The sequence below is a fragment of the Stenella coeruleoalba genome, assembly GCF_951394435.1.
Source record: "Stenella coeruleoalba genome assembly, chromosome: 15".
Classification (NCBI taxonomy): domain Eukaryota; kingdom Metazoa; phylum Chordata; class Mammalia; order Artiodactyla; family Delphinidae; genus Stenella; species Stenella coeruleoalba.
This window is the reverse complement of record NC_137161.1, coordinates 59709037-59734005: the sequence shown is the minus strand read 5'-3', so window position 1 is coordinate 59734005 and position 24969 is coordinate 59709037. Positions and strand designations below refer to the sequence as shown.

The following is a 24969-nucleotide window of genomic DNA, read 5'->3' as shown; positions in this document are numbered from 1 at the left end:
TAACCCTGAGAATCCCTCCGGCACAATTTCCAGTTCTTTAGGGGGAAAAGGTGGGCTTGTATAAGGTGAGCCTTCAGCCTTCATAGGATGGGCTGCAACAAATGAGCTCACTCAGCTCAGTACAGGAGGGTCACGTTAAACTTGTGGTTACCTGAGATTAGTTAATTATGTTAGTTAATATTATCATCTGTGGCAGACAGGACCTGCCTCCCTGCATGAGCCCCTGCTTTTGAGCGTGGGCTGGCCTAGCGACTTGGTCGTAATGAATTGAACCTGGTAAAAGTGATGGGCAGTCACTTCTATTATCATGTTACATGAGATTGTAACTTCCGTTTCCTAGCAAACCCTCTTTCTTGCCGCCTCTGATGAACAAGTTTCCACGTTATGAGCTGCCACGTTGGAGAGGCCCATGTGTGAAGGAACAGGTGGCCTCTGGTTGACAGCCAGGAAGGAACAGGTGCCCTCAGTCCCTCAGTCCACAGCCACCTAAGTGAGCGGGGAAGCACATCCTGCCTGACCTGAGTCTTCAGATGAGACTCCAGCCCCAGCCAACACTTTGATTGCAGCTTTTGAGAGATGTTGAGCAGAAGGTCCAGCTTAGCTGTGCCCAGATTCCTGACCAACAGAAACTGTGAGATAAATCATGTGTCTTGTTTCAAGGTGCTGCATTCGTGGTGATTTGTCACATAGCAGTAGATGGCTATTACACCGTCTCTTTGAATTTGTTTAAAAAATTAACATTGAAAAAATTACATTCACTGTAGACATTCTTATTCATAGCAGATTGAAGTGTTTTAGTTAAATGAATGTATGCATTATTGTGTCTTAACACTAAGAGCCATGTAGGCATTATCCAGAGCTTTGTGTCAAATGTTTCAAAAGATTACAATCTGGTTTTAGCACCATCAGGGTCAGAAATGAGATCTTAATTTAAGCAACTCACTTTATTCTTTAATCCATTCATTCAAAATACTTAGTTTATCTCAAAAATTTGACCTTGGTCTTATCATAGTTGTCAATTAGAGTCCCTGACTGCATTCTTGTATCAAATTTGGACAAAGGAAAATTACCTCTCTGTTGTGCTTTTGAAAACACACATTTGTGTATGCTGCACACACACAGCTGCTAGCAGGTGCTTTCACTGTATGTCATGATGTCATGTGAAAATCTAAAGTGTTAGAACTCACTAATTAGTAATGAATTCCCTGAGTAAGTTCTTACCTGGAATCTTGGAATTCTTACCAAGAAAACTGAATTGATTTTGAAAGGTGATTTAAAGGGAGTTGATTAGACAGTAATGGATAAGACCAAGAAATGTTTAGGACCAAATACCTGAGCTGGACATAGGCAGGACGTCAGAATGAATAGGAAAATATGCAAAACAAAATGAAACAAAAAACACAGCCACTAACAACAGCAAAACCCCTCCCAGTCGTTGTTTCAATTTAGGGAAACAATCACTTTACATCTGTTTGATATAAAACACATTTAAACAGGTCCTTGATTAGTTGCATGCCAGTACTTCTCACACTTGGATTTGCATAAAGTCACCTGGGAATTTGTTAAAGTGCAGCTTCTGACTCAGTAGGTCTGGGGCGGGCTTCCTAAGCTCGCAGGTGATGGTGATGTTGCTGGTCCGTTGCCACACCTTGAGGACGGAGGTGGAGGCCCAGCCCAACCCCCTGTGCCCAAGTACGGCCTGCATAATGCTGCTCTCTCGTCATCCTCACCTTCTCCCTCAGCCTCCATTTCCAGGTACTTCTGCTCCAAATGGGTTGTCAGTCACTTACCAGGCTGTCTCACCTTTAGGCTCTTTGACTAGGAAAATTAAAAACAAAACAAAACAACAAGCAATAAGCCACCAGACCCTTAAGTGGTTTTTAAATGCCCTGATTGTGTATCAGGTTGCTTTAGGGATGGTCCTTACCACATCTAGACTTCCACAGTTAGAGCTGCCAGCACAGTGCTTTCCGGAGTCTAAAGAGAGAAGCTGGGGCCAGACGTTTGCTCTGCCCCGGAAGGGAGGCATCATCGTGAGCATTCTCAGGCCCTTGTAGGTGTCAGTCAGCTAATGCCTATGCCCTGTCCTTGGGGTAATTCTGGACTTCGGTGAAATAATTTAATGCAAATGTTTTTAAGAATTCGCTTTCCTAATATAAAAGTCTGCCCTTCTGAGGGGTGGGGGAGGTATAAGTTTACAAAAGATCCCTCCATCTAGTACTAAGTCTTACCAGCCTCAAATATCTTAAATTCAGCCTTGATTAAAATTAAGATGAGGCCAAACACCACAGACTTCTGTAGCAGGAACTTTAAGAGGCTCCAGGTGCTTTTGAGAACGCAGAACCCTGAGTCATCAGGTTGCCTTTATTAGATAGATAAGGTAGATGGAACAGTGACATGGAGCTGTCATTCATTTTAGGTCAAATCTGTTTATTTTGTACCTTGTCATCATAAAATGGAGATTCTTTCTGAGATTTTACTTAGTAAACCAGTAAAAATGAAAGATTTATAATACCTCCAAGGACAACTTTTCGAGACTATGACTATTTGTGATAGGCAACTATAACTGTTAAAAGGTTCACTGTAGAAAACCTTCTAAATTCTGGTTGTTGTAGCAGATTGATTTATGCCCCAACTTTGGGGTGACAGTCATTTCCCTGATTAATTTAGCCAGTTTAAACAGCTTTGCAAACTGCCTCAGAAACATAGCTAAAAGCATTCATCAGTGCAAAATGGTTATTATTAAAGTAAAATAAATGAACAGTGCCAACAATTAACTTTAAAACTCAAATCAGAATCTCAGTTTTTTTCATGACACCAACCTTGAGCTCTTGAAGAAGTTTTGCTGACTCCTTCCTGGCCCTTTATCTTTAAGTCGGATCTGTGTAACAAATGACCCAGAAACTTGGCAGCTTGAGAAAACTAATGTGCATTATCTATCTCCCAGTTCCATCAGGCATCTGGGTGCAGCCTAGCTGGGTCCTTCTGCTGCAGGGCCTCATGAGGGTTCCGTCAAGGTGTCACCTGGGGTGTGGTCTCATCCAAAAGCTCACCTAGGGCGAATCCTCTTCCAAGTTTACTCCCATGCTTGTTGGCAGAATTTGGTTTCTTTCAGGTTGTTGCATGGGGGGGCGGGGGGCTCTGTTCTTCACAGGCTGTTGGCCAGAGCCCTCCCTCAGTTCCTTGCCGTGTTGGCCTTTCCAGGAGGCTACTCATCATGACAGCCTGTTCCCTCCAGGAGAAGGGCTCCGAGAGAGAGTGAGGGAGAGTGAGCAAGGTGAAAGTCAGGGTATTTTTTTTAGCCTTCTCTCTCTCTTTTTTCAAAACCACTGTATTGAGATATGATGACATGAAATGCTGTACATATATAATGTGTACAACTCAGTGAGTTTGGGGATAAGTACAGACCTGTGAAACCATCACTACCATCAACATCTATCATAAACATCCATCTCCTCCTAAAGTTTCTTCCCGCCCCCTTTATTGTTGTTGTGTGTGTGTGTGTGTGTGTGATAGGAACACTTAAGATCTACCTTCTTAGCAAATTTTAAGTGTCCAATACAGTATTGTTAGCTATAGGCACCATCCTGTATAGTAGATCTCCAGCGCTTATCTTGCATAATTGAAACTTTGATCCTCCCCTCCCCATTTCCCCTACCTACCCCCCAGCCCCTGGAAACCATCGTTCTACTGTCTGCTTCTATGAGTTTGACTGTTTGGATTCTGCATACAAGCTGAGGATCAGGCAGTATTTGTCTGTCTGCGACTGGCTTATTGCAGGCAGCTTAGTGTCCCCAGGTTCATCCATTTCGTCCCAAATGGCAGGATTTCCTTTTTTTAAATCTGTTGTATGTATATACCACCTTTTCTTTATCCCTTCATCCACTGAGGAACATTTAGGTTGTTTCCATATCTTGGTCTAGCCAGTCTCTGAAGGCACATCCCATAACTGTATTCTGCTTATTAGAAGCAGTCCAGCCCACACTCGAGGGGAGGGGATCACACAGGATGTGAGTATCAGGACTCAGGGGTCTTGCGGGGGCGTTTTGGAGTCTTTCTGCCACATGTAGTAAGGGCTCAGTGAGTGTGAGTCAGATCCGTTGCAGTGCTGGATCGCTGTCCTTGGCACTGAGATGCACACAACAGGGTTTCATTGCAGTCCTTGTTCAGGGTGAGTTTAGGTAGGTTGTGATTTGACGGAACAGCTAGCATTTTAAGCTGTAGTTCAAGAACTGGCAGGTTAACACACATACATAATTTATTCTGGAAAGTACGGATGGGTAATTTTGTTTGTTTACATGCTTGTCTTCTTAAGTTCTGGAAGAGGAATTAAGGAAAGGAGGCCTAAAGCCTGAGATCCATTCTGAGATGATAGTAAGCTAGGCATGGTGGGTGGGAGGGTGGTCGTGGAATTTTAAAAGCTTATGTGCTACATCTAGATCTCAGCTTAAATGACCCCACCTCAGAGAGGCCTTCCCTGTGCATCCAATTTAAATTAACCATTGCTTTCGCCGTAATCCTCGCAGAGCCCTTAGCACCCTCGGCTCTGTTCTCTGCGAATTTCCTTGTTTGCTCTCTCTCCCTCTGTGAGAACTAAGCCCCCGAGAGCCAAGACCTCACCTGTCTTGGTCCACTTGTGTGTCATCAGCACCTCGCACGGGGCCCGGCAAACAGTAGGCTTTCGGTAAATACTGAATAAATGAGTGAAGTGAACACAAAGATGTGAAATGACTTCAAGGAGCTTTTGGGAAATTCTAGTATCTTCATGACTTCCAAAGGAAATGCCATTTATTCAGCTCACCTGCAAAATACGTTCATTTGTTAAAGAGAAGAAAACAGTCTCAAGGTTGTGGGGTAGTTAGTTTTGTCCCTGCAGCTGATGGCTGGTGTCCATGAGGCAAGTCACGTCACCTCTCTGGGCTGAGGATAAAATCTGGGCTGATGAGTGGGTGTGTTCAGACTGCTCTGTCCCCAGAGCCCACTCAGGCAGAGGAGGCTACGTGTTTTCAACACTGGTCAGCCCCTTGTGGTTTTGTCTGAAGAAAAGATTCTGTGGCCAAAGAAAAGTTTGAAACCCACGCACCCACTGATGGGCATTGCAGCTCTGTAAATGCAGACACTGGTGGCAGTGTTTTGGGCAGATCAGGGTGGAGACCCGTGGCCCTTGAAGCTTTGGCAGAACCAATAGGAAAAGCAGCCTGCTAGTTTACCTTCAGGTGACCTAAGTGCTTTCCAAGGACATAAAGAATGAAAGAGTCTCGTCCCCCCAGCCCTCCCCTGCAGCCTCACACCTCACCTGTGCCCACATCATGCTGCCTTGGAAATGTTAGCATCATTTTTTTTTTCCATATTAAGATTTCATTTCTGGCCCCGCCTTTCCCACCAGATAGCCGGAGCTTCTGAGCTCCAAGTTTTTCTGTCACATCCCCAGAAACAGTGCAGATTGTGCCATTAAGCCTGGCGTAAACGATTTGAAAGCGCTTCACCTCGTCGTTTAAACATAACAACTTCTGACAGCTTTCAATTTGGGGTATTTTTAATTCTAATTAAAAAACTATTGAACATTAATAGCCTCTATATAGCGTGCCGTGGTGCCTCTGTGCACCATTTTGGCCATCTGGCTTTTAAACAGACAGCTTGGTTGCATAGCTGTTAACGGCCCATGTGGTTTTTCCCTGGCCTTTGGGAATCACCAGGTCCAGGCATAATTAGTATAAATCAAAATCCTCTGGCTGATGACAGGAAAATGGTGTGTTTGAACAGCAGCTTATTAAAATGACCTACTTAATTTAAGAAAAATATTGTATCCACTCGCAGGGTAACCTGGGTGCTTTCCCTGACAGATTTTATAATATTTCTTCCTTCCTCCCTCCCTTCCTTCCTTTCATTCATTTTTTTTTTTTTTTAATTAAAGAAAAGGAAAGGAAATGGAAAGGCCCGTTCTACTTCATCCAAGGTGCAGACCCACAGTTCGGACTGATGAAGGCCTGGTCCACTGGGGACTGTGACAGCGGCGGCGACGAGTGGAAGCAGGAGATCCGTCTGACTGAGCAGGCCGTCCAGGCCATCAACAAGCTGAGCCCCAAGCCCAAGTTCTTTGTTCTGTGCGGGGACCTCGTCCATGCCATGCCCGGTAAGACTGGGGTCGTCATTGTGACCTTGTCTTCTCCCCACAGCCAGAAGAAAATCATTTGTCTTAAAAGACGACTCTATTCAGTAACGGCTCATTCTTTCTCTTCACGACGGTTGCAGTATCATCAAACATCAGAAAATACACGCTCATTTTATTTTTAGAATTTGGCAAGATTAATCACAGTAATTAGGCAGAGCTACAGTTCTTATGGTCTGAGCTTACTATGAAAAATGGAACAGTTTCCTATGTGTCACCTTTCTTCATTTCCAGGGGGCAAACTTGAACTACTTTCAGATCCCATATCCATAAACGTGATCTTCTCCTTTCGTTTCCCTTCTTCTTGTGCTTTTATTTCTCCTGTATTTGTTAGTGCTTTTTCAGTTTCAGATGACAATCTAACTTGAACTAGATTAATTTTTTTTTAAAGTTTGTGTTACCCTATGGGACTGTAAAGTCCAAGGGCAGATTTGGGCTTCGGGTATGGCCGGATCCAGGGGCTCAGAGGTTGCTGTCAGGGCTTGGTCTCTTCCTCGCTCAGCCTTGCTTTCCTCTGGGTTGAATTTATTCTCATGCAGGCTCTTTCCAGGTAGTGGCTCCAGGGAGCTTTAGGTTTATGTCCTTTTTACTGAAACCACAACAGAAAGAAAGTGCCTTATTCTTTTTTTAAAAAATAATTAATTTATTTTTGGCTGCACTGGGTCTTTGTTGCTGTGCACGGGCTTTCTCTAGTTGTGGCGAGTGGGGGCTACTCTTCATTGCAGTGTGCAGGCTTTTCATTGTGGTGGCTTCTCTTGTTGCGGAGCATGGGCTCCAGGCACGCGGGCTTCAGTAGTTGTGGCACACGGGCTCAGTAGTAGTGGCTGGCGGGCTCTAGAGTGTAGGCTCAGTAGCTGTGGCCCACGGGCTTAGTTGCTCTGCGGCATGTGGGATCTTCCCGGACCAGGGCTCGAACCCGTGTCTCCTGCATTGGCAGGCGGATTCTTAACCACTGCACCACCAGGGAAGCCCCTGAAAGTGCCTTATTCTTAGTGGTCCAATCAGAGTTACAGACCAGCACCCATCCAGCTCACATAGCCCCATGAAGCCGGGGTGTGGGGTCAGCCCCCCTGCAGCCAAGTGGTCAGAAGAACAGGATGGTTCCCCTGAAGAAAAGTGAGATATAGGAACGGGAACATAACAGGTCCTTTTTAGAACTCGCTTCCTTTATTTATTCCCCTTTCCTTTGATATCCTTCTCTCCCAGGCAAAGATAAAGCCCAGCGAGCAAGTATAAGAAAGTGGAAACCGCCCCTGCCCATCTGGGAGGCAGAGCAGGCACCCAAGACCACTCTTGTCTGTGTCTTGGTCTCTGCTTAGTGGACAGAGATGACCCAAAGACCATTGCAGAAAACACTCTCGTTGCTATGGGTGTTTGTTTTTGGCTAACGTTACCTTGTAAACCAAGACTCTTGAGTCCTGCTATGATTTCTAATGTCTTTAGAAGACAAGGCACTCTGCAGGAAGCCTGGCTACATTAATTCCTCCCCTCCAGGACTCACTTGTCTGGTAACCTACCTATCTAGAACAATCCCAGAGTGAACGTGTGAGGATGGAGAAGGGGCTGCTCAGAATGGCTCTCCTTGAAGTCTAGGGAGTATGGCCAGCAGGGAGAACCCTCAGATTCCAAATTTACTGCTTTTCTGTCCAGTGTTTTTTTTTTTTTTCCTTTGAAAATAGAATATTATGAGACTCACTAGAATTATATAACATGTTCTTGTAGATGTTTACTGACTTGTTCTGAATTATGTTAATGTATTCAGTCATATTTCAAAATAAGGTTTAAAATTAAAGCATTCCGTGTGATTACACTGCTTCTTAAATAAAGTGTACTGAACATAAGTAAATTAAAAGATAGAGTTTTTGTGATCAACCCTACCAGTTGGTCAGAAGACCTCGAAAATGTGAACTAGCAAACTTTTGAGAACTTGTTTTATATTCATTGTGACCTGAACAGAATTCTGAAGATTTGGACTGTTTTGTGGGATTGTAACTGACCCAGTGAAAGGATTGTAACTGTTTTGAATATTGTGGTCTGAGGTTTAAACAAAACATTTTGAATCTAGTTACCATTTTTTTTGCATTTAATTGCATTTTTTAATATGCAATTAGTGGCTTCCCCCTCATTTAGCTCATATGCAGGGGCAGACATTAGAAAAGTAATTATTTGCTTTGACTGCTTAGCACATTGTTAATTATCAAATGCATATATTAATAGGCAGATAAAATCGGAGAGCATACTTTTAATTCCACCATAAATAATATCTTGGGCCAAGTAGTTTTAAGTTCAAATTGGAGAAAAAGAACTTTACAAGTAATGCTTTTGTTAATGGAAGTCCGAATATGCTTTTCTATTATAAGTGTCCATCATAATATTCGTTCATCTACAAACATTTATTGTGTGCAAACTAAGTGTCAGTTACAGATGCTGTGGATACGATAGTTAGAAATGAGAGACCAGCCCTTCCACGGAGCTTAGAGTCTGGTAAGGGAAGTGTAAAACCCAGGATGGTTAAGGGGTGCTGTTGGTGCCAAGGCCTGCAGGAAAAAGCCTGAGAAATGCAGGACAAGGCCCATTTAGTTTTGAAACATATGCAGTTTTCATTCTGCAGGCGTCTTTTGGGTTATCTTGGTATTTTCTTATTTTATAAAGCGTCTCTGTGGGATAAACCACATTATAAGTAGCAAATGAAGACTTGTACAAATACTGAGACCATTGATTTTCAATCCTTCACTCTTGAGCCCAGGATGACTTTCTTCAGTCCTCCTGATGTTGAGGCATCGACCCACTGATGCTGTCCCCAGGAGCCTTATTAGGTTTCGACAATTACATGAGAGGCTGGAATGTGATGATACAGTTAGAGAGCAGGAGAGTCCCTTTAGCCTTTGGAATGGGTTGGTGTGTCTGTCCCTGTTTGGTAGCAAGGGCTATAACCAAACAAAACAGATAAAGCGGGAGGAATTCTTCCCTTGATACAGAGTCTCCTTGAAGAGTTCTTTGTTTACTGACCTCCACTGGAGCAGCTGTTACATGATGTTTCAGTTGATTCAGCCCCAGGAAGTCCTCTGTTACATAAAGTGAGGTAAGCCTGCGTTAGCATTATTTCAATAGGTGGTGTATTAGTTTCCTATGGCTGCTGTAAACTATTACTATAGACTTAGTGGTCTAAAACAACACATTTATTCTCTTATAGTTCTGGAGGACGGAGTATAAAATGGGTGTGCAGGGCTGCATCCTTTCTGGGAGGTTCCAGCTTCTAGAGGCTGTGCACATGTCCTGGGTCAAGGCCCCTTCCTCTGTCTTCAAAGCCAGCAACATAGCATCTTCTCGCCTCACTGACCTTTGATTCACCCTCTCATATTCTCTTACTCCTATCCTCCTGCTTCCCTCTTATCAACACCCTTGTGATCATGTTGGCCTGTTCAGATAGCCCAGGATAATCTCTTCATCTCAAAATCCTTAACTTTATCACATCTGCAAATTCCCTTTTGCCTTGTAAGGTAACATATTCATAGATTTGGGGGACTGGTATGTGGACATCTTTGGGGGACCATTATTCAGCCAACCACAGATTGGCAAAGGATGAATTCGGGGTCTGTTATATGCCAGGAACTGTGCTGCTAGCTCACTCATTATGGGCTTGAAAAAGTGTCATTGTTATTTCCATTCTCCCAGGGTCACTTAGCTTGTAAGTGGTGGAGTCAGGATCTTACTCAGGTTCGTCTGTTTCCAAACTTAATGCACTTCTGCTGCAGCCTTGCTACTCAAAGGCTGGTCCTCAGAGCTGTATCCAGGAGCTTGTTTGAAATGTAGGATTTCTGCCCCACCCAGACCTAATGAGACATAATCAGCATCTCAACAAGATCCGCAGATGAATCTTATGGACAATTAAGTCTGAGAAGCACTTAACAGACTGATACGCACAGTGCCTGGGTGTTTGGCTTCTCTGTGTACTACGTACCATTTTGTGTGTGTGCAAGTGGTTTGTGAAAATTCACTTTAGCTCTTAAAGATAATGGTGCTCAGCTTCAAAGGGAAATGCTTTAAGTTTGTAGGTTTTTATTTTGCTTTCTAAACAACAGTTTGAATAACTAAAGCCGAATGACCTCTGCTATGCAGGGCTTCCCAAACAGAACCTGACAGAAATATTCAGGAAAGCAGCCACACCTATATGCTTTAAAAGTATCTTTATGCAGAAAGGTCAGGAGGGCTAGCGCTGGTTCTTTGGGTCCTGTCTGTGTGCATGGTCCCTTATCTGCCATTCCAAAGTTTGCAAAGCTCTGAACACCTAAACGTTTTTTGCTTAAGTTTGGAACTAACTCAGTTGGCAACAAAACTGACCTGAACTGACATGAAGCTATTTATAGTCTCTATTTATCCTACTTAGAACATTCATATATTTTGCTAGTGAAATATTACCGTGTTCCATGATGGGGTGGTGCCTGAGACCCAGCTGGAGGCATTATTTAATATGTGCCCTCTGCCTGGTATTGCTATTTTTAAGTTTGAAAAACTCCAGATTTCAAACCAGATCTGGCCCAAAGCATTTTGGATAAGAACACATGAATCTGCCGTGTTGATCATTTGGAATTTATAGATGAAGAAACCTTTCATCACCAGAAGCAGAAGGCTCTTCCTTCCTTCCCATTTAATGTCACACCCCCAAGTTCACTTGTGTACACCCATTGCACCGTGGCCACATTTTAGTTTCAAAGTTAAAAATGTTCCCAGGCATCTTATATTTGAATTTTGGGGACCATTCCTGTTGGGACCAAAGTGACTGAATATGAAAATGGAGTTGCGTTCAGAAATCATTCTGACAAATTGCAAGAGAGGGTATGTACACAAAGGTGATGTTTGCTACAGATAAGTGCAGACTAATCAATCCACTTAGGTGGAAGAATCTTCACTTCAGGGTAGAGAAGGACTGGGCTTCTGCAGATATGGCCGCAAAAGGCTGGAGATTAAGGGGATTAGTGGCATGGTGTTTAGGATGGGAGATGCTCTGGGAATGTAAAGCAGAACTGCTGAATTGTGGTTTTCCTGCAAGACCCAAGCGAGAGCTGAAAGGTTCTATTTCATCTAGTTTGGTAGCCCCTCACCTTAAATTAGATGTGAAGGGCTAGGCCAAGGTCCAGATAAGAGTAGCCCTGGCTAAATGGCCATCAGGCTCTTCCCCACTTAGATTTCTAATTCTATGATGAATGGGTAGAATTGGGAAATAAAGCAAGATGGAATGCTTTGGTACGCTGGGCTTCAGGCAGAGAATAAGCCATTTGTCCTTCTGTGTTCACACAATCCAGGAAGGTTGGTGTTTATTTTTCCCCAGCTGGGCAGGCACAAACATGTGAACGTAATTCTGGTACAAGACAGACTATGATAAGCAAAGCCTCAGAGGCACACTTTTGAAAACCAAAGCCAGGATTAAGGCTGTGGCCAGGAAAAGGCCTTAACGTCTGCCCTCCAGCCTCTATGATTCACCTTCCCCCAAGCTGAATTCTAAGTTCCTAAAGGGCAGCGAGTGTGTGTATCTGTGTTGGTGTGTGTTTACATCAAGCGTCCAGCACTGTGGGCATGTGAACGGTGTGAATGAATGCAGGTCAAGTGAATCACTGTTATGTTTCCCGGGGTCCTTAGCAAGTAGCTGGCACATGGTAGGCCCCCAGTACAAATTTCTGGATTAGATGAGTAATCAATTCATTTATTTAACAAATCTCTGTTGAGTGCTTACTCTGAGCCAGGCACTGTTCCAGATGCCTGTGCTACATAAGTGAATAGAAGAGATCAAAACCTGTGCTTGACCTAGAAATAAGGAATAGGGACGCATGGAAACATGAAAGTATTATTTTTTGTCATTCTTATCTTTTGTAGGATTCAAACTCGTGTAGCTATGGATCTGTTTTGTTATTTTATTAGCTTTTTAAATTATACGAGTAATATGTGAATACGTTCTCTTTGTGAAGATTTAAAATCTGTATCTAGAATAAACCGTAACCCCCAACCAGGTCCATCCCTTGGGGTCACCGTAGTTAAAAGTATGTGTGTTGGTGAGCAACCTGGTCTTACATAAGTGTCATATTCTGCGCACACTGTTCTGTGCCTCGCTTTTCCCCCTTGCATCCATCTGGAAAACGCTTTTACGTTGATACACAGAGGTTTATGTCAGGCTTTTAATAACTGCGGTGAGTTCCGTGGGTTGGAATCTCCTAACTGATTAGTCCTCTCTCCTCACCATCACTAGGAGTGATAATCTAAACAGTACCGCTAGCAGAGGTTCTTCTTGTGTACTCAGGTCAGCTTTTCTTTAGGCTTGAAGTCAAAATGGGTTGGCTGGTTCGGGACCTGCTCTAGCACTTGGAGGGAGTGAACACCAGGCGGTTCGCTCTGCAGTTCCCAGGAGGACCCCTCTCAGGGACTGGCTGCACTTTCCTTCTGTACCATCTCTGCTGTGCAGCAGCATCTCTGCCTGCACTGCCCACCACACCCTAGGTACTCAGAAAGTTTCCACTGAACGGAAACCCTTTTGTCCCTATTAACAGGATTTGTTTCTGTTGTTGTTGTTGTTTTTAAAAGCAGCTCAGTTAACTCCTGTTCAATTCCTTGGCTGTATAATTAGCCTTGCATTGTTATTTTTAAGTGCATATTCCAGGCTCCAAGAAATGCCATGATTTAAAGACAATTTACCACACAGCTTAACATACAGAAACATTAAAGGGGGGTTCTGTGGGTGCAAGAAAGTGACCCGCCTTGGTTGAAATATCACCGGGCCCTGGACTGGGCCGGGCTGCTGTCTTCAGCTCTTCCAGCAGGTTGTGTGCGGGCCGAATGTTGAGCCGTGGTGACCCGGAGCAATCAGCCAGCCCCGGGCTTCCGGGCTCCTTCACATGCATTATAAGCGCTGTTGAAGCATCCAGGCGATCAGGAACAATCAATGCCTCCCTTCTGCTGGGGCTGATTGAAAGTGGTTTGAACTAATTTACCTGATATTACTAATTAGGGAACTGAGCGTTACTTGCAGAGTTGTTTCTTTTTTGTTCTTGTTGTTCATGGAGAGAGGATTTTTTATTGAGATACAGTTGACATACAACATTATATTAGTTTCAGGTGTATAACATAGTGATTCAATATTTGTATATACTGTGAAAGGATCACAGTAAGTCTAGTTACCATCTGTCACAATACATAGTTACAAATTTTTCTTGTGACTTTTTTTTTTAACATCTTTATTGGAGTATAATTGCTTTACAATGGTGTGTTAGTTTCTGCTTTATAACAAAGTGAATCAGCTATACGTATACATATATCCCCATATCTCCTCCCTCTTGCATCTCCCTCCCACCCTCCCTATCCCACCCCTCTAGGTGGTCACAAAGCACCGAGCTGATCTCCCTGTGCTATGCGGCTGCTTCCCACTAGCTATCTGTTTTACATTTGGTAGTGTATATATGTCCATGCCACTGTTTCTGATGTGTGTGGTCTGAAGCAGCACTGCTGGGAGCGGTGATCGCCCTCCTGCCCCCGCCAGCATCTGCCACGTGGCCTCATGGCAGAGGCCCTGTGCCCGCTGCTGGGCATCTCAGCTTGTTCTGTGCCCAGACCCCTGTGGCAGCTTGCTGAAGCCTCTGGACCACCTCTCATAATAATGTTTCTAAATGCATAAAATAAAATGCATGGGGTTTCTCAGAAACCAATTATATTGAAATATAGTCATCAAAATATTTTAAAATTTATTTGATAGAGTAAAATGCATGCCTCTTTGTTGATCTATTGTTATATAATACAGTCTAACAGCAAGGCTAATAACTACTGTATTTTCAAAGTGGTGCTTGAGCTTAAGCAACCTTGTGAGGTATTGCAACAACTGTAATGGAATATGAAAAATCCTTGTGATTTCTGTTGGTGGACAGAATCACAGGAGCGTGAATACCTCTGTGGCTTTCTGCCTAACTTCATAGTAGAGGGAAATGCTAAATGTCAGTTATAGGTCAGTGAAAATGTAGGCTTTTTCCCCATCTAGGTTCACAGATCCCCGTGGACTCCAGGTTAAGAGCCCTTATCCATGTGCACATGCGGATATACTCTTGTTTGACCAGTCAGAGCTTTCTCTTCATAGTCAATGTATGGATATTATAATTGCCCACAGTATAAACTCAATGGCAGAAACTCTACCTTGAATTAAAGGCTCAAACGCTTCTTAATTGTAGCTAGGAAAATGTGGACCTCTGATTATTCCCTGAAAAGAAATGAGCTGAGTAACAGGAGCTAGTTAACAATTGTCTTTTGTAAATTTATTTACTTTATTTATTTATTTTTGGCTGTGTTGGGTCTTCGTTGCTGCGTGCGGGCTTTCTCTAGTGGTGAGCTGGGGCTACTCTTCGTTGCGGTGCGCGGGCTTCTCATTGCGGTAGCTTCTATTGTTGGGGAGCACAGGCTCTAGGCACATGGGCTCAGTAGTTGTGGCTCACGGGCTCTAGAGCGCAGGCTCAGTAGTTGTGGCGCACAGGCTTAGTTGCTCCGCGGCATGTGGGATCTTCCCAGACCAGGGCTCGAACACCTGTCCCCTGCATTGGTAGGCAGATTGTTAACCACTGCGCCACCAGAGAAGTCCCTCCTGTCAGTACATTTAAAACTATTAGGCATTCTATCAGTTTCAGCGTCTTGAAGAAATTTCTCCTAGAGCCCTCTGTTTCCTGGCTCTTTATTGTCTAAGCCTAACAGCTGTCATATTGACATTTCCATCCCTGTTCTAGGGACTGACAACCTCTCTCAGGTTGGATCCCCGTTTCTTCGCTTTGTAGCAGACCATGATTGTAGAGGCCATTAGGCAAAGAACCTGTGGCAGTCTGCTCCGCGACCCCGGCCAGCCCTCTGAGTGGCGCAGGCCACTGAGCAGAACAGCTAGGGAGCTCACTTCCACCCTCCCCCACATCCTGGGGGGTTTCCTGGAGGCGGCAGAGGGATGCTACAGAAGCTTGCAGAGTCCCTGGCAAACCAATACAGTGTAGACAAAACCAACGTCTTTCTAGCTTGTGCTTAGCTGATTGGAATAGTTACATCTTTCCTTTCCTTGTTTTTGCTCTGAATACTCATTTTCTGGAATTGGGACATTTCACTTCCTTAATGGGCCTATTATCTGCAACTAAATGAAATAGGAAAAAGAAGCAGGATCCCAAAGGAGTTCAATTACCAGTTAATTGGTCAAGTGATCAGAATGTGAAATGAAAAAAATAATGAGAGGTTAGAAAAGGGAGCATATTTCAGGCCAAAACTGCTGAGGATGCCTATTTTGTAACTTCCATAATTTAGACACTCAGCTGCATGTCTGGAATTATGTATCACTCCCTTCAGTTCCTAAACAGTTTATTGGAAAACCATGGTAGATTCTTTTCAATATATGTTATTTGGGTTGTATAAAAAATGTATTATTCCTTTCTTTATGTATTATTTGGGTGAAATACTGCTGTCACAATCCATAAATATTCTTGTGAAGAGATTTTGTATTGACCTGTAAGGTGGCAGCTTTAGAAGTTTCACTTGGATAATATACTTTCCTTAATCTTTTTTTTTCCCAAAAAATATTAAATTTTATATCATACCAAAAGCTCCTATAGTGTCAAACAGTTTATTTTATTAATTGTATCCTAAGTTGGTTCACTGTACAGATTCAACAGTGATTTGCTATAAATGTCTGGGAGCAGCCAGTGTAATAAGTTGTAGCTGTTAGATGCAAAGTTAAATGAATCTTGTTTAATATCATGTATAATTTAAAAACCAGTAGAACCAGATTAAACTTGATCTGCTAGCTATGTGCTGCCGAATCACCACGTGAGTAACGTTTATGCTTGCAAAGATTCAGATCAAATGAAGTTACATGCCTCAATTAATTAGGAAAAGATAATGGAAAGGATTTGAGATGGAAAGGATTATGGCTCCATAAATTCTCTGGGACTAGATGAAAGTAAATGTTTTCAATTGAAGGAGTAAATCATTTTCTTAAGTTCCGCTCAAGGCTGCTTGTGCCACTGTGTCCCTAGCCCTAGTGTTTTCCAGCCAGATGTCCACCTGTTCCATCATCGCTGCTCGTGCCCTTGCCTATTGGCAGTTGGAGTTAGGTAATTCGACCCTAATTCATTTACTCATTTGTTTGTCTGGTCAATAATAGCAAATAAATGTGGAGGGTCTGCTTATGTGCCTGGCACTGCTTAGCAAGAAACAAGCCCAGTGCCTGTCCTCAGGAAGCTTCCAGTTAGGGAGAGAGGAGGGAAGCAAAAATCTCTATAAATGAAATAAAGCAGCAGCCTTAGTGAGTGATTCCAGGCGTGGTGCGTGGCGCTGTGAGCAGATGCAGGATGCAGCCCTGATCGGTGGGTTAGCGAAGGCTGCCTTGAAACCGGAGTAATATTACGTAGCCTCTGCCCTGCTCATCGTTCAAAAAATCAAATCGAATCAAACAGTACTAAAAGGTATTCAGGAAGATAAAAGTCAGCGTTCCAGCCACCACTGACCTAATTCTTAGAGGAAACCCATGGTTATTAATTTTTCATGAAAAATGGCAGAAAATTGTCAAGCTTATGTACACTTGCATGTAGAGTGTTTTGTAAAAAGTACAAATGGAAGAAAAAAAGACACAGCATCTGTTTATGTCATTTCTGTTGTCTTTCTATAGCAGGAGGTATAGACATGCGTCACTCTTTTCAGTGGACAAGATACCAGCCTGTGTTTGAACTGCCCCCGACTGGGGGGCATTTATGTTGTACCCTGTGTTCTGCGGTGACCAGTGCACCTCTGTGTGCACAAGCAGCTGTTAAGGATGTGGCTCTGAAGTCAGCTTGCTCAGATTCACATCCTGGGTCCCTTGTTTACTGACTGGGTAACCTTGGGCAATTTACCTTCTCTCTCAGTAGCTGAGTTTCCTTATCTGTAAAATGCAGATAAAGATGATACTACTTGGTAGGCTTCTCATAAAGCTTAAAGTGCTCAGAACACTGTCTGGCGTTTAATACCGTCCAGTAACTACAATTACTTCCACTAGTGAGGTTTTGTTTTTGTTTTTAATAAAAGCATTATTGAGATCTAATTCCCATATCATGTAATTCACCCATCTAAGATGTGTAATTCAGTGGCTTTTTGTTTATTCACAGCATTGTGCAGACAACACCACCATCAATTTTAGAACATTTTCATCAACCCAAAAAGAAGCCTTGTTTCATACTATTAACCACTCCTCTCCATACCGCTCCACCCCATCCTCATCCCCAGCCCTAGGCAACCACTAATCTACGTTTTGTGTTTATGGATTTGCCTGTTCTAGACATTTTGTGTAAGTGGAATCATATAATATGGGATCCTTTGTGACTGGCTTCTTTCATTGAGCATGATGTTTTCAGGGTTCATCTGTATTGTAGCAGGTGTCAGTACTTCATTCCTCTTTTATGTCTGAATAATTGTAGGGATAGACTGCATTTCATTTACCTACTTTTACTTTTTGTTGTTATTCTGTGAGATGAATTCTTAGAAATAGACTGTTGAACCAAATGTTAATATTAAGGAAAGTGGAAATTAGGCCTTTGTCCTAATATATGGTCAACTAATATATTTTATTTATTTATTTATTTTTGGCTGCATCGGGTTTTCGTTGCTGTGCGTGGGCTTTCCCTAGCTGCAGCGAGCGGGGGCTACTCTTCGTTGTGGTGCACCGACTTCTCATTGCGGTGGCTTCTCTTGTTATGGAGCATGGGCTCTAGGTGCGCGGGCTTCAGTAGTTGTGGCACGTGGGCTCAGTAGTTGTGGCTCGCGGGCTCTAGAGCGCAAGCTCAGTAGTTGTGGTACACGGGCTTAGTTGCTCCGTGGCATGTGGAATCTTCCTGGACCAGGGCTCCAGCCCGTGTCCCCTGCATTGGCAGGCGATTCTTAACCACTGCACCTCCAGGGAAATCCTCAACTAATATATTTTAATTTTTATTTTTTGACTGTGACCCGTGGCTTGTGGGATCTTACTGGACCGCCAGGGAAGTCCCTATATTTTAAAATTTTTATTCCATTACTAAATAATATCCCTACCCTGGTCACTAGGTAGAAGGGAGACGATGGGGAGTGGGCCGTCTCCCTACCTTCAGGCAAACCCCAGTTTGCCATCTCAAATAGCTGAGAGCCTATTTTTTTTAATAAGATTCTTAACTCTTCATTTTTTCACAGTTTTTTTGTTGTTGTTGCGGTACGCAGTCCTCTCACTGTGGTAGCCTCTCCCGTTGCGGAGCACAGGCTCCGGACGCGCAGGCTCAGCAGCGATGGCTCACGGGCCCAGCCGCTCCGCGGCATGTGGGATCTTCCCGGCCCGGGACACGAACCCGTGTCCCCTGCATTGGCAGGCAGAGTCTCAACCACTGCGCCACCAGGGAAGCCCCACAGTTTTTATTAAGAATATTTTTGTCTGAAAATAAAACCCAAACTTTTGGGAAATAAAGAGCAAGTTTACTAAGTTTAGTTGAGTATCTGTAGCCGCCTATTATTTCTTATGTAATCACTTCAAAAAACAGTCTTCCTTGATTCCTTCCTTATCGTTAGGTCAACTCAGTGGCCACCAGCAATTGGGAAGGGCGTGTACTCTAAAGAGTAGGGCTCGTGGTAGTGCAGAGCCACTAAGGTAGCTGTATTATGATGAAAGAATAGTGCTTTTATCCCTTTTTCCAGATGAGCAAACTGTCAGGTCAGACAGCTTGCCCAGCTCCACCTGCTGGGGAGGTGATGCTGGCGCTGAGGTCTATTCAGTAACTCTGAGCCTAGACTCCCTTTACTGGACCCTCAAGGAGTTACAGCCGTCCTAGAGTGAATTCCTTATCTGCTGCCCACCAACAGGCCAAGGCCGCATGAAACTAGGGAGAGAGGTGCTGGAGGGGGAGGACAAGTGTTCCCTCCTTGGGGGAATCTGATGACGGCCCTAGCTGTGCTTTTGGAGCCAAAACTACAAAATCTAAGATGGTCCGTCTCCATATTCCAGATGCAGCTCTGTAGTAAGGGTGGAGCCATGTTTCTGTGAGTGGAAACAAGTGCCACTTAGTCACAGTCGAGGCCATCCTGCCGGCCCTGGGCCACCGCAGCACTATCAGCTTTAGGTTACTAGGATGATGCTGCCATGAGAATTGCTCCTCTTTGTTTAATAGACCAGGGCAGCGGTACTCAAAGATGTCACATTTTAAAATTCTCCTTGTCGGTAAATTAAAAGTAGTCCCCAGAGTCCCTAATCCAGGGATCTCCAAACACTGGCACATGCTGTGGAAGCTTCGCAACACTTCTGAGCAGAACACAGTTTTGTTATTCTCAGTGACCAGGTCTGCTGCCCCGGGGCCACTGGGCCCCCAACAGCAGAAAAACAGACCATATCATTACAGCAGCCCCCAGACTCCTCTGAAGATGAACGTTGCCATCAGGTCCCAAATCTTAGCATTGCCATCTTAAACTCTTTGTTCATTCCGAAACATAGAAAATGTTTCTACCTGTGAAAGGCAAATTTAACCATCAGTTATTTAGAAAAGACAGAACAAGGCACTTGCAATGGACATTTGTCCTTTGTCTTGACCTTCCACTACTTTGAACTGCACTTTCCCTCCGGTGTGTGTCTTGGAGGGAAGCAGAAACCACCTGCTGTGACTGAAGCCAGGTGCCCTGTTGCTCTTTCCAGCCTCCCGTGCAGCTAGGACTCAGGCTTGTGACCCCGTCCCAACCACCCAGACCCCCCTGAAGCAGATTTTGAATCTTCAGCTGTTGACACAGAGGGGGCAGGATCTGTCCCGGTGAAGGGGTTGGCAGCTGCGTCTACCTTCAGGGGGCAGCAGTGGGTGGGGTCCCAGCATTATTCACATCCAGCATCACGATCAACCGTGTCAGTGGGCAGCCTGGGAGCGTCTGTGCCCAGGCCAGCGCTTCTCCCTGGAAGCATTTTTTTTTTTTTTTTTCCTGGAAGCATTTTTGAATGTGATTGGAGGTGCTGCCTTCTTAGCCTCGAGACCTGGTTTTCCAGCTCTCTGTAAGACTCCCAGCTACCTGATATCCTTTATAAATTGCTTCTCTATTCAGACTAGCCAGAGTCAGTTGTGTGCAACAAAGAACCTGACTGATGGAAGCTTCCACGGCACCTTCTTCTAGTGCTGCCCAGTTACCACCCTGGGGCAGATTCTGCTCTGTGCTTCTCCCCCTCAGTGTCATCATGTGAAAACCGAACCTACTCTCTTCTTAGAGCTTCCTTCTCATTGTTCCCTCAGTCATAAGGATGTGACCTTTTTGAATTCATTCTTCTTTAAAAAAAAAATAATAATTTACTTACTTGGCTGTTCCTGGTCTTCGTTGTGGCATGTGGGATCTTTAGTTGTGGTGTGTGGGCTCTTTTCGTTAAGGAGTGTGGGATCTAGTTCTCTGACCAGGGATCGAACCTGGGTCCCCTGCATTGGGAGTGCGGAGTCTTAACCACTGGACACCACTGGACCACCAGGGAAGTCCCTTGAGCCATCTTTCCCTCCGCACCCAACTCCTGCCCAGTCCTGCCCAGTCCCCCTATAGCCCTGCTCCCCCTCTGTCCTGTCAGCCCCAGACACTCACGCCAGGACTCGTGCAGCTGCCTCCTTGTGTGCTCTCTACAGTGTGGCCCCTCATCAAACGGTCCCATTCATTGCCCACCTGTTCCACCTCTTCTGTGTCATATACTCAGCCTCATCACCCTTGTAGTGTTCTTATCACAAAATGGCCTCAGTCCTGCACCCCACCCTGCAGCATGCCTTCGCAGCTCTCCCATCCGGAGGTGGAGTGTGTTTCCCTTGTTCCTTTCACCTTGTGTCCGCAGAGGTGCTGGTCAAGAGCACAGGCCATGTGACCTTGGCCTCCTCCTCTGTTAAATGAGACTGACAGTGGCACCCACTTGAGAGGCTAGTTGTGGAGATGAGGCGAGATGATGGACGTATTGATACAAGGGCTGGCACAACAGAGGCATTGAATAAACAGTGGCTGAACCACCCCCCGCATTACCCTCGGTCTTCATTATGCTGCCGTCATTGCCATCCTCATCATCACACCTTCTTTTGAGATTCAGCTCCACTTCCTATCTTAGAAGTACCAGTTTTTTAGTGATTCTTTCTGCCTTAAACTCGGTGGTCTGCTTCACTGATGTGGTTTTAAGCTCAGACCATCCTCTGCATCTGTCTGATGTGCCGTCCCATGAAGAGTCTGGGTTTTGGAGTCAGAAGATGTGACTAATTCACACTGTGACTTTGGGTTAGTTACTCAACTGTCTAAGCCTCAGACTCTGTAAAACATGCAAAGTGATAGCTGTATCTATGAACAGGTGGGAGGATTAACTGAAATACTGACTGGGAAACATTTCGCACAGTATCTGGCACCTTATAAGCACTCCGTCATTGTAATGACTGTTATGGTGCTTCTTCTTGTATTTTCTCCCAGCTTGTGAACCTCTTGAAGACAGGTTCTCTGCCATTTATCCATTTGTATCCCAGAACCTATCACAGTATCTGACACATGGCAGGTGCTCAAAGCATATAAGCTTTTTGGAAGGAGGGAGACCTGGGTTAAAACTAAGTGTCATCGGGCTTCCCTGGTGGCGCAGTGGTTGAGAGTCCGCCTGCCGATGCAGGGGACACGGGTTCGTGCCCCGGTCCGGGAAGATCCCACATGCCGCGGAGCGGCTGGGCCCGTGAGCCATGGCCGCTGAGCCTGCGCGTCTGGAGCCTGTGCTCCGCAACAGGAGAGGCCACAACAGTGAGAGGCCCGCGTACCGCCAAAAAAACAAAACCAAAAAACTAAGTGTCATTTATGTAGAGAACGGACATGTGGACATGATGTGGGGTGGGGGAAGGGGAGGCTGGGATGAATTGGGAGATTAGGATTGACATATGTACACTACCATGCGTAAAATAGATAGCTAGTGGGAACCTGCTGTAAAGCACAGGAACCTCAGCTTGGTGCTTTGTGACGACCTAGATGGATGGGATGTAGGGGTTGGGAGGGAGGTCCAAGAGGGAGGGGATATAGGTGTACATAGAGCTGATTCACTTCATTGTACAGCAGAAACTAACACAACATTGTAAAGCAATTATACTCCAATTAAAAAAAAAAGACTAGGTGTCATTTAAGAGCTATTTGGCTGTGGGCAAGGTCGCAGACTTCACTGAGCGTCTGCTTCCTTATCTGGAAGCCAGAGGAGATGGTATCTATGTTTCTGGATTGTTTGGAGGATCAAACAAGATTGTTAATTACAGGGTCTGTGACAGACCTTGGTGGCAGCAGTAAGAGAGTGATGTCCTCGCTTGTTTTCCTTTATCCTCACTTGATGCCATGCTGGACCATGCAGTAGTACCCCGTCCTTTTTCCTGCAGGAAGTGGAAATGTGAGAAATAGAAAGGGGCTTTGTTTTTTTCTTTCTTTGACCTTGCAGCTCTTATTCAGAATATTCTGAAAGCTTACGTGGAAAAACAACAGCCAAGAGAGCCCTGTGATGAAAACTGGGTATTTGATCACATGATTAGCCCAAATGACTAGTTCCTCTTCTGCCTTTCCTTGCCATAGATTTTGCTGTGCTTTGAAGCAGCTCTAGCAAGCTACCAAATTTATCTGGAAACATGGTCTTTTCAGCCAAATGCTCTGACACACCACCATCTCCTGTAAATGATGACACAGTGTTTTCATCTGGCGTCATCTGACAGCATGCTAGGAGGACTTTTTAAAAGGTTGCCATTAGGACTGGTTTGGTTGATCACTAGGACTGGTTTGATCCGGATGGAATGCAGCTCGTCACCAGTGTAAACTGTTATTCCTTCACGACATCTCTGCTGCTAAGACCCCCATGTGGAATATCAGTGCCTGGGGTCCGAGGCTCCATCTATAAAATAACCCAAGGCATTAAGTCATGTGGGCCTTTATTTTCTTTTCATTTTTGAATTTGAATATTTTTTTTAAATTGAGGTATACTTGCATGTAATGTTATATTCGTTTTAGGCATACAACATAATGATTTGATACTTGCATGTATCGTGAAGTGATCCCCACAATACGTCTAGTTAACATCTGTCCCCACACATAGTCACACAGTTTTTTTTCTTGTGGTGAGAACTTTTAAGATCGACTCTTCTAACAACTTTCTAATATGCAGTGCAGCATTATTAACTATAATCACCATGCTGTACATTACATTCCCGAGAATTCTTTACGAGTTTTTGTTTTCAAGCGTGTTAAGGTCCTTCTGTACCATTCAGGTAGGCAAACCCTATAGGCAGACTGCAAAATATGATGCTCTTTTAGCATCCGTGGTGATGTTTGTAGTTGTACTTTAGAGTTCTGTATTGCTCCAATTTAGGGCAGCCAGCCAGGCAGCCAGCCTCGTTTGATGGGGACTATCCCAGTAATAGTACCGAAAAGTCTCCCATCCTGAGAAACCCCTCAGTTCTGGGCAAGCTGAGATGGGTGGTCATCCTCGATGTGTGACAGTAGCGTTCTCCCAGACCTAGATGGTAGTTTGTGAAGAAAAACATTTTTCAGGGCATTGTAACTAAAAACTTCAGAAGTGAGACCTGGAAAATGGTTGATCCATGCATTTAATATAAATGTTCACCACTCTATAGGGAAAAGAACCCATCAGGGATATATTTTGGGAGAGCAGCGTAGTTGAGGTCTATAACTTCCATCTCAAGGGTTAAAGTTGTACCCTAAGCTTCCCATAATACCCTTTAATTGCTTACTTTTGTCTGATTTATTTTGTCGATGGCTGGCTTTCCTGGCATTTCTCGGGAGGATCACTAGCTGTTGTTAAATAAATACGTCTCTGCTGCTGCTTCACCCGGAGCAGTTTGCACAGACGCAGCTCTGTTGCAAATTGATCCTCTCATTTGCCGCCTTTGCCCTTGTGACTTTCCGTTTGGGGCTCTTATTTAAAACCACAGCTGCCTGCGTCCACTTCTCAGTATGGACAGCATGCCTTCCCAATCGCCTGTTCTACACGTGTATCATTGTACCTACTTCAGAGGGTCTGCATCTGAACCCACTTCTGCTTCTTCGAGGCACCTGGCAGAGACCCTAGTGCAAATTTCAAATATGCCACTTAACCTGGGTATTATGTCATACTGTCTGAAACATATCTTCCAAATTTGCTGAATGTGTCTAGCCATTTTCATATGATAAAGCAACAGAGAGGGAATTAATTTTACTGTATGGATATGAACCTTCTCAAAAGTATTTATACCCATTCCCAAAGTGATCTAACTGCATAGCTGGTAGGTATATAAAAAGAGGGTCACCCTGAGAGAATTTCAGAGGTTAATCCATGAGGGTCACTGTGATAGTAGTCATGAAAATGATGCAACTTCAATGCCAAAAGACACCCACTGGACACCGTTTGACCCCATTTTTGCTGCCTCATGCCTGAGAGAGAGAGAGAGAGAGAGAGAAAGAGAGAGAAAACTGTTCATCTTAGTCTGGAATATGGCTCCTGCCCCACCACTTCCAGCGTGCAGAAGTTTTACAGCGAGTCTGACCCCACCTTTTCCTGCTGTACTTTAATACTTTCTTTAATTTGATCTACTGTGAGGTCAAAGAAGAGCTGGTATTCTCCCTCTGGGCCTCTTCCTCACAGGCAGTAGAGAAGTACCTGTGAAAACTCTATTTATAGTATAAATAGAATGCAGCAGAGGATCTCAGAGGGCCTCTGCACTTTATCCTTTTCTAAGGCCAAGAATGCACTTGTACTGTGCACCCATCCCCTCAGTTTGTTTAATCAGATTTAGAAATTGTGCTCCCCCCAACAG

At 44.3% G+C, this 24969-nt stretch overlaps 1 protein-coding gene across 5 annotated transcripts in view; it reads left to right on the top strand.

Moving 5' to 3' along the window:
* CPPED1 (calcineurin like phosphoesterase domain containing 1) overlaps positions 1-24969 on the top strand; it is a 116709-nt gene that overhangs the window by 18014 nt on the left and 73726 nt on the right. For 3 of the 5 annotated variants that reach the window (XM_079944207.1, XM_079944203.1, XM_079944204.1), the window contains exon 2: positions 5915-6133. The exons of 1 other annotated variant lie outside the window; for it this stretch is intronic. In XM_079944207.1, the coding sequence (XP_079800333.1) occupies positions 5915-6133 (219 nt within the window). Of the gene's footprint in view, positions 1-368; positions 632-5914; positions 6134-24969 lie in introns of those variants that run through there. One more of the 5 variants, XM_079944205.1, reaches the window with a different exon arrangement.